The sequence below is a fragment of the Lepidochelys kempii genome, chromosome 4, assembly GCF_965140285.1.
Source record: "Lepidochelys kempii isolate rLepKem1 chromosome 4, rLepKem1.hap1, whole genome shotgun sequence".
NCBI classification, from domain to species: Eukaryota; Metazoa; Chordata; order Testudines; family Cheloniidae; genus Lepidochelys; species Lepidochelys kempii.
In genome coordinates, this window is record NC_136383.1 from 51,469,220 (window position 1) to 51,482,019 (window position 12,800).

General features: G+C 43.4%; 1 protein-coding gene across 3 annotated transcripts in view; it reads right to left on the reverse strand.

Moving 5' to 3' along the window:
* Positions 1-12,800, reverse strand: part of RNF150 (ring finger protein 150) — a 204,072-nt gene that overhangs the window by 59,197 nt on the left and 132,075 nt on the right. For all 3 annotated transcript variants that reach the window (XM_073341206.2, XM_073341207.2, XM_073341205.2), the window contains exon 2: positions 8,599-8,849. In XM_073341206.2, coding sequence (XP_073197307.1) covers positions 8,599-8,849 — 251 coding nt within the window. The remainder of the gene's footprint in view (positions 1-8,598; positions 8,850-12,800) is intronic.

The following is a 12,800-nucleotide window of genomic DNA, read 5'->3' on the forward strand; positions in this document are numbered from 1 at the left end:
TCCGTTAGTAAAGAATATATCTTTAGGCAGAAGCCATCACCTTATTTTTCTATAGGTGGTTAATAATCTGAAGCAGTTTTACATGAAACAGTAAGGTTCTGTGTAAATGTAAACTGACAGGGCCAGGCAGGTTGCTGTGGGAAATAGCATGACATCCCTTTTAAAAACAAAAATGCTGCATGGATTAAAGGCTCCTCAGTTATCTAAATTTCATTAGGCAAAGCAGCTATAATGCTAATCCAGTGAAGAATTGACACTGGCCTATTACAATACTAAACTATTGCGTTATGGGCATTACATGAAAATAGAAACAGATATGTATTAAGTAACGATTCACTATTTTGGGAGCCTATTTTTTTGCATTAGTCTCATTGACTTCAGTGAAGTTGCAGGCAGGCACAGCAGTCTGCCCGTATGCTCTCAATTGTAGGATCAGCGTCCAACTTTGCAGTTATATGTCATGAACAGCAGACGAGCCCTACAGTCATGGTTTGGCCATCTACTTTCATTTGCGTTTTTCTTGTTCCTTGTCACCTTTCCCTCCACATTACATACTGAATTTCTTTCCAGGTGAAATTTCATAGTGTTTTTCTATTTTTTCGTAACAAAGCATCATCTTCTGATACCTAGTGCCCATTTCTGATCTCACTTACACTTGTTTTACAATAGTTTATTGATTTCAATTACGTTTATTGATCTCATTACTGATTTACACCACTGTAAATGAATTCAGCCTCTGTATATGCACACATGACAGCTACTTCCAGAAACAGCGCAGTTTAGAAATGGGGATTTAAGAACGGTGGTGACTGTGAGGACATCGCATTTTTAAGGTCAAATGTTGTATGTGAGAGAGTTCAGAGACATGCCAGTGTGGAAGCAAATTCCAGCTGGAGTTGGTTAGAAAATGAACCCCAAAATGACGTGAGGTTGTATGTAGCTTGTAAATAGGGACCCACTCATGAAGCAAACTCGATCAATATGTTTCCTCTTTTCCCCTGTTGTTACTCTGATCTATGGCACATTTTTCTCATAGCTTGCCTTGAACAAAAGAATCAAACAAGAGTTGAAAACGTTACTTGCAAACTATTTGTTTCTTTAATATAAATCAAAGGCAGACAGCTAATGTAAAATAAAAAAAAAGAGACATTATGTAGTGCTTCTGGAATTTTTTTTATTTATGTTAATGAAATGTCTTGTTTTTTTCGTATATTCTTCAAGAGAAGAGGACAAGATTAAAGATTGGTTTAAAACTTTGATCTGTTTGTTTTCATGTTTACCTTTTCTTATCTGACATCGTTTTTGGCTTTCAATGAAAATGTGATCAGTTTTTTTTGTTTGTTTTTTTAAGGAATACTGTTTCATTGGTATATGCTGGAGAAAAAAAAACATACTTCCGAAGAATCTTTGAAGTGAAATGCATGCTATCAGTAACCAAACACTGCCCCCAAAGATAAGAATGGCTAACATTACAGTGTTTAAATGTTTGAAGTGGAGCTTCGGGATTTATGGTTATAAATCTCGTAATCTAATTAACACTAGGACATTCAGTCCTGAGCTAGTCAGAGTTACCACTCCTTTGGTGTGGGCAGTGATGAGCTGCCAAAAACTTAACAACGGGTGCCGTCCTCACCCCACGAGGGGGTCGTTGCCCACCCCCACTCCCCAGGACTCCTGCCCCATCCAACTCCCCCCACGTTCCTTGACGCCCCCCGCAGGACCCCTCCCCTATCCACCCCCCTCCTCTGTCCCCTGACTGCCCCCAGAACCGGGCAGGAGGGTCTCGTGGGCCACTGTAGTGGGTGCCCACCCCACCCCTAAGAGCCAGAGGCACCTGCCGGGGGGGCGAGGTGGGGAGTCCCGGCAGTGCTTAGCTGGGGCAGCTCCCAGGAAGCATCCGGCAGGTCCCTCTGGCTCCTAGGGGTGGGGGAGCGTAGCTGGGGGGGGGACTAGGGGAAGCTGCTGCTCCCCCCCAATCACATCAAAAGCGGCGCCTTAGGCGCCGACTTCCTGGGTGCTCTGGTGCTGGAGCACCCACAGGGAAAATTTGGTGGGTGCAGAGCCCCCACCAGCAGCTCCCTGCCCCACGCCCGGCCCCAGCTCACCTCACCTCTGCCTCCTCCCCTGAACGGCACCATCCCACTCTGCTTCTCTGTGCCCCCCCCGCGGCGAATCAGCTGTTCGGCGGGAAGCTGGGGAGGACTGAGAAGCAGGCCGTGGCCTCCCGCTCAGGCCGAAGATGGCGGAGGTGAGCTGGGGTGAGGAGTGGTTCCTCTGCACCACCCCCCCAGGTTACCTGCTGCGGTGCAGGTGGACCTCCTTGCACCCTCCCCCCACCCTGGCTCACCTCTGCCTCCCTGAGCTTGCTTCTCAGCACGCGAACAGCTGATTCGCGGGAAGCCTGGGGGGGTGGAGAAGCAGAGCAGGGCGGCGCGTTCAGCGGAGGAGGCGGAGTGGAGGTGAGCTGGGGCCGAGGGTGGGGCGGGGAGCTGCCGGTGGCCACTTTTGGCCAGTTAAATTTAGAAGCCCTTTTAGAACCGGTTGTCCCTCACGGCATAACCGGCTCTAAAAGGGCTTCTAAATTTAACAACCGGTTCTAGCGAACCAGTGCAAACTGGCTCCAGCTCACCAGTGGGTGTGGGGATCCCGCCAGTAAGGGAGGTCGATGGTGGTTAAACAGAAGGAGTGGCACTGTGGCAAAGAGCCTTCCTTGTGCCAGTCCTGGAGCGGGAGTGCTAGCTGATGGTCAGTGAGAGGGGTAAAGGGACACCTGTTCTCTCTCGAATTTATTTCCTCCCAGATTTCCTGTTTTCTCCATGTTTGTCTTTTAGATTCTCTTTTAGCTTCTCAGGGCAGGGATTGTCTTGATCTCTGTGCCTTGCACAGCACTGAGCATATCATTAGTGCTGAACAAGTTATTTGTGAGTTCAAAGACCAGACTGGGGCGCATACTTTGCCATACTTACCGTTTCCCAGACAAGCGAAGAGAAACGCCATCTGACATGGTGACAAAGTTCACAAAGCTCATTGTCTTGGGAGACTACCACAGTTGCAAAGAGGATACCTTTCATGCGATGACCCAAAGCTTTGTATTCAGGCTCTCTGCTGTAGGTCTCTCACAGGTAACATACAGACACACAGCATACTGGACTGGATCCTCATACTGAATGTGGACACAGGAAATAGAAATTCTCCTCATTTGTGAACAGAGCAGTCCCTACTGCAGGCAGAAGTCAGAACTCGCTCCAGCGTCTCCTTGCCTGATGATATCTCATCATGGTCCAGCCATTCCCCAAAATATCATGGAGCCCACAAAGTTTCAAAACTTACTTACAGCCAACTCCTCCCTAACAAGAAAGCAGGGAGAAGAGGAATGAGTAATGGACAACTCCTGCCATATACTGCTATCAGCCGTCTGGCACTGAAGCACCCTCTCCTATCCCAGGGTTCCCACATGACACAGAGTAAACTCCAGAGGTGCTAGTGGAAAATGTAGTTTGACAGACTGACACAGGAATTTTTATTAACCTATGTCACTGCTGTGAAGGAGGCAAAGAGAGCGGCAGCAGAAGTAACTCTGCAGAATATTTCCAGAACACAGTTTTCTAATCCCAAATTGTTTCTGCTCAGCCCTACAACCTGAGGTCTCTTGATGCAAACAATTCTCACTGCTTTTCATAGAGAAGATCTCTTGCATACAGGATGTCCATTCACGACAACAAGCTGAGCAAAGAACCAAAAGCTACAATGACTTCCTTCTAAGAATTCAGTTCATTTGCACAAGCAGCAGCACGGAAGTACAAACAGGTATCAGAACAGCCACCTGGTTCCTGCCCTGGCTGGCTGATAAAGAGTAGAGCTTGGGCACTTTACCAGAAAGACTATCAAACCTATCTTTTACCCTAAACCATGCCACAGTCCAACCAGTACCAGGGACAACAGTTAAACCTGTTCTTTTCTTCTGGGGTAAGGATGACTTTACATTTTGGAAGCCTGAAATTTAAACTAGAGGCCCAAATTTTCAAACGGATTTATGAAAATGCGATTGCAAATGCGGCTGGCACACATAGTTGTATGCGCGAAAGCCCACACTGGCAGATGTTTACATGCACACATGGATAACTGCCTGGCTAACTGCCAACCTGCATACACAGTTACCCGTTGGTAAATGCACAAAATAGCAATGTGCACATATTTTGTGGGCACATGTAAGAAACTGTAAATTTCAACCAGAAAAGTAATTCACAACATGGAGGCCATGAGGGAAGAGCCCTCCATTTTTCTGACTGCTGATCATGATGTGGACTTGTTGCTCTCCAGATGGATCACAGTCAGTTCCTTCTCGAATCTGAGCTCAATCCCATTAGGGCAGAGCTACTAACTACCCTGCATGTAGGAAAGGAGGTGGGCCTGGGAAAGAAGGTCACAATGAAAGGAAAGGGTAGACTCTTGAGAAGTAGACAGGAGGTGGAGCACATTTGTCAGGGAGTGAAGACCTAGTGCAATGGGAAGAGGACTTAGTCCAGGTGGATCTGTGGGGAAGGTAAGGCACAGGGGGAGGGGACCAACTGGGATAGTGTGTTGGTGCAATCAAGCGAAGCAATTCAGAAACGCTCTCTTCCTACAACAATATCACAACCTTCAGGTTAATGTCACATCCTTCAGCTTATGGTCTGTTGCTTCATCCCATTCCTTCTATGCAGTGCCTGAATTGCCAATTATAAAGTCTCCGTCTACAGAGAGGTGGTGTGAGCTGCTCTGGATAGCCTAGCTAGTGAGTTAGCAGCTAACCCTAGAAACAGCAAATATGAAAGATCTCAGCATGGATAGTTGGCCTCAGTGGGTCTAGGATCTTCTCTGACACAGAAAACGTTTGTGGATATTAACCCTTCTTTCCCAAGCCCCTGGTTTAAATGCACTGGATTTTAAAGACTTCAAATCTGTTTAATCAAACCCTAGTTAAATGAATCTCAGTCACAGATCTTGGCATTTTCAGAGATAGCCAGCCAGTCTGTAAAGCCAGCCTTTATTGTAACTCTGGAGTGGGGACTGGGAATACTGCCTTTTCTAAACTGGACAACCGGTTGGCTCCCCCTTAATTTGAAACTCTATTTATCCAAAAGGTTATGGCTGTGACCCTAGCTCTTTGGATAAATGGGGCTGTACTTTATTGGACTAAATGAAATACAAACTGAAGATGCATACTTCTCAAACCTGGCTGATGATGCATGTGCTACAGCATGTACAGGACTTTCTACAAGTAAGCACAGTATCTTTGTGCAAAGACAAAAGACACGGACACACACAATGATTATAATGGGAAAAGCCTTTGAGCACCATGACAAGAGGAGTCAGATTTCAACTCTACCCAAGGAAAGAAATACAAGCTGCTGCTCTATCATACACGCAAGAAGATACAGTATCTCAGGACAGGAGTGTTGCTAGCCTATCCCTGTACCATAAACAAAAATGTCAAAGATAAGAAAAATAGAACATTAGGAAAACTGAGATAACCCTCACAGAAAGGACAAGTCTGAGTTGTGCTCTTTTGTCAGCTCCTTACATTAATGATCGCAGGAGGCATGAAAGAGAAAAACAATGAAGCAGGCATGTTGCTATGGTTTCCTCTGTCCAAGTGCCAATGATGTAAAACTTTTCTCTCTCTCCCCATCTGTGCTCTTCTTCCCTATCTTCCTGAGGATTTTCCACATTTTTGAAAATCTGCAGCCTCTATCTATCTCAGCTGACTAACATCTCACTTGCTACAGGCACTGCTTTGGCTGCCTCCTGCATGCATGGACTCCCCTTTTTTGCTACAGAGTGTGACATTATTCCATGTCAAAATCCCCAGCCGCAGGAGGAGAAAGAAATTGGAGGAAGAGAGGCAAAATAGTCAGAGAGTAAAATAGAGATGAGAGAGTAAGAGATCAGTTGCCTGAGGAAACTTTGCTTCTGAACCTCAACCGAACACACTAACATGCCCTGTTTATGTTATACCTTAATGAGATATTGACTTATAAATTAAAAAACACTCACTTTATATGATCTGCCTAGGATTAAATAGCAATCACAGACCAATTTGAGGCTTTTGAGGGTGGAGGCATGCTACACTCTTCTGCACCGGCAGACCCTCTACTGTGTTGAATCAATATTCATAGCGGTTGCTGACAAGAAATCAACCTATATGCCACTCTCCAAGTAGCAACATTAGCACTTCTCTTTACTTCAAAACCTTTTTGGTGTACTGCTATCATCATCATAGCATACTGGCTGGTACTGCTTGCCTGAAACATCCATCCCTATTAGCAGTATTTGATTGTTGGGAAAGGGTTAAATGGGTTCTACTGACTTATTACCCCACTTGGATAAAAGGGAGACAGGCCTGTCCCTGTCCAGAGGGAATAGTCCTTCAATAGGAACATTAGAAGCAGTCAAGCCTGGAAAGTAGTTTTGAGCCAAGCTTTGATATCTTATTGTTAATTTCTATGCTAATCAAACAAAAGCTCAGTAAGTGGGTGAGTTTGGACTCTCCACAGTGTGTGGGCTATGGGGAGGGATATTTCACCTACCTCTGACATGAAGCCCCCTGAGATGGAACATGGCAGTTATCTTACAAACAATACACAATGGTTTACAGCAGAAAATGAAGAATACTGTATCCTATTAAAATTGCAGAGAGAATTTATTTAGGCAGAGGGTAATTATTTCAGTTGGCACTAGGCCACAGCTCCAAGGATAATCAGCTCCTTATCGTACAAACAAAATGCCATGGGATCTTTAATTACCACAAATCGACAGACTTGGTTTTACTTCTCTTATGAAAGATGGTAGCAGTAACTAAGAACCAGTAAAGGGATATAGCATATGTCCAGCATAATATGGTAAAGCAAGCTCTTAGAAACAAATTCCCTGACAATAGGAAATAGATGGATCTTGCCTTTGGTTCTCCCATATCCTAGGTGAGGGCCCTAACAACCCAGAGGCAGAGTCATGCTCACTCTTTCCCTGGCCCAATGACTATCCATCGTCATCATGAATGACTATGACTTGTCACTATGAATAACGACAGACAGCCAACGGGCCAAGGAAAGAGTGAGCATAACTTTAAGACTTGGTGGTTAGGGCACTCATGGAGGATGTGGGAGACCCAAGGTCGAGTCCCTGCTTCTGTGACTATTTAATTATTTATACACAGTGGAACAGCTTCAAGAGGAGAGACAGAGAGCATTTTGACTTGAAATATGCTGTTTTGATAATGTCAAAATGTTTTGATTTGAAGCTTTTCCAATATTTCCATTCACTGAAAATTTTCAAAAAATGCCATTTTAGGTTTGACCCAAAAATGAAAATTTGTTTTAACTTTTCACAACTTCCAGCAAACCAAAAATCCACTATTTGCCCAGCTCTAGACAAGAGCTGTTTGTAATACCTCAAATGGTTGGTTCCCAAGAATGGTGACAGTTTTAGTAGATCAAATTCATAAAATGAATTTTTAGTTTGTGCATAGCAACCTCCCCAAACCCTTGAAAAGTACTTATTGAAATTAAAATCCGCTTTAAAGTATGTTATAGTTCAAAATTGATAGGTTTGTGGGATGGAGAGTAGCTTCTACTTAGAAATGTAAAGAATAAATTCTCCACTGAAAATACAGCATGGAATTTTGTGCAGTAAGAATGTAATCATCTCCGCTGGAATTTAGACAGCGCACCAAAGATGATGGGTTCAATATGGGCGTAACATGTCTAGTTTTCAGAAGTTTGGGGATACTAGTGAATATGTTCCTAGTTTCTGCATGTGGGTACCATAACTGTGCATGCAATCAAGTAATTACACCTGGAATCCCATTCATTTCCATACCATACCTGCAGACAATGATTTACTAATAACCAACATTACTTCATATACATGTTCAGCAGTCAGTGTCAACGGCCTGAGAGGAGAATAGATGTCTTTATGCAAAGACCCTTATAGAGAGGTTTTAGTATTTGTGAATAAAATATTTTAAAATTAAAACACTTTTCCATTCTTTTCCCCCTCTTCAGTTGTGGCACACCCCTTTTTTGTACACCAACTTACGGTTCTGCAGTCACCTTTGACTAGGTCTTAGATTCATTTATATGCATTTCTAGGTCAGTTAGATAAATGTACTAAGGGAATCTTTCCCCTTAGATATAGTATTATCTTTCTGATTATTTCTTATACTATTGTGTGTGTGTGTGTAAATGCCAAATGTACACAAATATTTAATTCTCTTTTCATTATTTATCAGTTGTAGTGACGGTGAGAAGAAAGGAAAACTCATGTCCTTTAAACACCTTGCTTCCTATCCTACTGTCTATGCAAAGAACATATTTATATAGGTTTCTCTTCCTTGAGTCCTGTCTACCCTTCTGGAAGTCTTTTGATTTCCCAAAGATGTTAGCACCTCTCTAAGACAACTCATTTCCCTTTTCGTCAATTGCTACCTCATATTAGTGCTTCCCCCAAGAGAAAATTTTTATTTAAACTTTAAAATCACATGGTGATGCTCTTGGGAGGATAAATGGTCATTTTAAGCAATGCAGGACAAATCCCAAAGCCCATTCACATGTTCCTCACCTGGTTTCTGTCTCTGGCATTTGCATATCGGAATCTCTGGATATAATAGAAGACCAGCCATGCCAGGGAGATGATCATCAACACGATGAAGGAGATGGAGACAAACACCACTGAGGTACGGCTGACGTACTTCTGCAAGTTGCGTGTTCCAATTGTTATATACATCATCACAGTAACATTCCTCTCCAGCAGACTCACTATCTCTTTTCCTTTAGGCTCAGGAATCATTATTGCTACTACATCTTCTACACCTGTCAGATAGGAGAGGGAGGGGGAGAAACAATAAGAAAAAACAGGAACAGCAGCAGCCACAAAAGAAGATGAGTCAGCCGTGGCACAGTAAAAAGAGCTCAACAGTCACAAAATAAAACCTTCCCCTCATTCTGCTGCATGCTGTTTTTTATTGCGAGGTAAGCCAGACAAAATCCAGCAGAAAACTTTGGTTTCAGCTGTAACCAGTTAAACAATCTGGTCCAGCATACTGAGCCTCAAGGGTGGTTGTGTGACTAAGGGAAGTTTCATGAGTTGGCACAAACACAGTTTTCCACTGCTATTGAGGCTTATATAGAAGATATAGCCATGGCATAAATACAAATAGGAGTAGTTGTATGCTACAAGCACAAATAGATGTATCGTGCTCTACTTGCATGCTGCACACTTCATAGGTCTGTAAAAGGAAACAACTATAATGTTTTCCCTCTACATCCAAGTACTCAAACAGGAATTCTTAAAACATACGATTAGATCCTGGGATCTGATCTTGCTGCATCTGGTGTAGTTCAGGATGGCATGATGTGTGTGAGAAAAAAGTACGCAGAAGAAAACTGTCTAAGCGACCAAGGGAGCAAAATCTGCTCTTACACGAGTTTAAAATTTAGATTAACTCTACTGAATGGAGTTACTCTGGATTTCCACTGAATTAACTGAGACCTAATGTTGTCCAAAGGCATCTAATGCTTTTGGAGAAAGCAAAACAGTATTGTCTGGATGATAGCCAGGTTACGTTAAATGTTCCACATTCATTCGCAGCAACGTTTCCAGCATACAGTCAATATAGAGCTCAAAAATGAGTGAGTGATTAGGAGGATAAAAGACAAAGGAAATAAACATGATAAGATTCATTACAGGTCCCTTTTACCAGGTGACTTACAGATGGATCCAATTACATCTTTTCTTTCAAAAATATTACAGGTTAGTAAATGTAACCATCAACTTTACTCCCTTTCCATCTGAAATACATTTTTGTTTTATTACTCTACTTTAGTTAAGGGTGTCAGACCGCTGGTCTGCTTGATGTATTAATCCAATACCCATGATAGATTCTAGCAAATAAATAAATAAATAACCTAAAATAAAAAATATCTAGCCCTTGTGGTTGCAATGATAACCTTCTGAATGTGATCTGTTGTGGCGTAGGCAGCCCGAAACAGCAGCTCAGGGGGTGTGAACTGACTTCATTCATCTTAATGGGAGTTTATCTAATAAGTGGTATAACTGAAAGTGTAATTTGGCCCTTCCCACAGAATGAATTTGACATGTTTGCTCAAAGGGCTCGTTGAAATAAAAGGGACACTGTGTAAAGGTTTGTAAGAAAGGAAAAAAAAAAAAAAGAACCATTATTAACTTTTGCCTTAACTCTCCGAATGGCAGCTTCTGGAAAAAGCCAGCAATCAACTGCATTTGGAGGATGGTATATACATCTCATCAAGGGTTCAACTGTTCATAATATATTGCTGATGACTTTCAACTTTGCTGTTCAAATTCGTCTCTTCAAATGTTTCCTGAGCACTTTGGATTCACCAGAGTCAGAGCACTGACCCCACCACAGGAGACTGGGCTCCAGGACCATGCCTTTGACAGAGAACCGAAGCGGCACATGTGGGCACAGCGCTCCCCACCCCACCTCTTATCTCTCAGGGGCTAATGAATCGTTTAGCTCTCTTTGAGATGTAATTTACCTCAGTAAATTATCCCAAGAACCATGTAAAATTTGACAGATTGCAAAAACAGTAAAGCAGCATATTAGGAAACTGAGATTAAACAACAGGTAAAATAGTTCCAAATACTCCTCAGCATGAACTCAGTTTCACCTAAATAGGTGCAAACCTTGGAATTATATCAGGCAAAGACAGAATGAAACGCTCATAACTTTAAAGATAACTGGTTGTGTTGGTCACTCCAGGCTGTTAAATTCTAGATATTTCTCACTCACCACGAGCTATGTTTCACCCTTTCAGGTCAGCATGCCCACATTTCTGTCAGCCCTTTTTCCCTCCTCAGGCCTCTACTATGAACCCCTTCCATTACTGTACCAGCCATGAAGCGCATGTTGTATTGGCATAAATATAACGTCTGTGCAGATGTCATATCTTAGGAAAAGTAATATTTTCAGTCCCTTTGCTCTCAAGCCCCCTAACATCTCAAAAAACTCTTTTGATCTTCTCCATATACAGTTATCTGCCTTCTCTGCACAAGTCTTTTCTCCAACTGACAACAGACCATTGATTTAGAAATATTTCTTTCAGATCACATTAGTATTCCCTTTCCTGCAACAAGACATTGGTTTATCTCCTGCTCATACACAGTAATGAGAACCACAAGCAGTACTTACATATTTTCAAATCACCATAGAAACTTTAATTAATCAATACCCACAGTACCCCTAGGTAAGTACTGTCTCCATTGTACTGATGGGGAAAGTGAGGCATAGAGAAGTTAAATGACTTGGTGTCACAATGTCAGACCTAGCATTAGGTCTTAGGAAATCCTGGTTCCTATGCCTGGACTAAGACCACTAAGTTAGTGGGAAGAGGTGTGATCTAGGTGCCTTAGTCCAGGCATAATCTAAGACCACTAGATCAACAGCTTCTCTGATCAAACAAAACAAAGCACTAGAATACATAAACCACAAGTAGCTCATTGTGTAAAATGCATGCAGCTCTTAGAAAGGGACAGAGCTGAGATGTACCACTCCTGCAGAAGTTTAGGGCACGTCAGGACTATAAGTGCAACAGTGGCACAGATGCAGCGCTGCAGCTAGGCTGCTGTAGTGTAGACACTTACTTCAGTGACAGAAGGGGTCCTTCTGTCCCTGTAGTAAATCCAGCCCCTCAAGAGAGGGCAACTAGGTCAACATGGCTGCATCTACAGTGAGGAATAGGTCAACTAACTACATCGACACAGGGCATGAAATTTTTCACAGCCCTGAGCGATGTATGCTAAGTTTTAAGTGTAGACCAGGCTTCAGGAATGAACTCTGCCTTGCTGAGGCAGAATAATGCCTTGTGGAATTTTCCAGAGTGCAGTTGGAGTGCCAATTCTGCTCTATGGAGCAGCACAGAGATATTAGAGGGGAGTCAGGGCAGGGGGGAGAAGACAGGAACTGCATTAGAGGAAGAGGCTCTTTATGCTTTCTCTACCTGCGTAAGGTCCTGTTTCAATCTGACCCTAAATTAGCAAAATAAAGGAAGAGCTTTAAAAAAAGCCAAGAAAAGATGGCCATAGAAGGATCAGCCTGAGAAGAAAGGCAGGCATAGAAACACTGTTGGCCATAATGGACTAGATCCTTAGGACCAGCCATTTGGAGACTATGAAAGCTAGCCGATTCCTGGGCCACTGCACCAGTCCTGAAAAGCAACTTACAGCAGTCTCAAGATATATCTTGAGCTCTTTAGAGCAATTTTCAGGCTCTCTGCACAGGTACTATGGCGGAGAATGGTTTGGAAGAGTCATCCGAGGGAAGGGATCAGAAGGAGACCCCATCGACTGGAAGGCATGGGCTATCCTGTCCTAGGGATGAGGGTTCCACGACCACCACTCCCAAGAGGAGGAGACAGGCGGTGGTAGTCGGGGACTCCCTCCTAAGGTTTTTGGAGAATGTTGGGGACAACTTCCTGGTGCAAATGCTGGCGGAACCAACTAGGGGCTGTGCTCCTCTTGACCTGCTGCTCACAAACAAGGAAGAATTGGTAGGGGAAGTAGAAGTGGGTGGCAACCTGGGCAGCAGTGATCACGAGATGGTCGACTTCAGGATCCTGACAAAGAGCAGAAAGGAGAGCAGCAGAATATGGACCCTGGACTTCAGAAAAGCAGACTTTGACTCCCTCAGGGAACTGATGGGCCAGATTCCCTGGGAGGTTAAAATGAGGGGGAAAGGAGTCCCGGAGAGCTGGCTGTATTTTAAAGAAGACTTATTGAGGGTG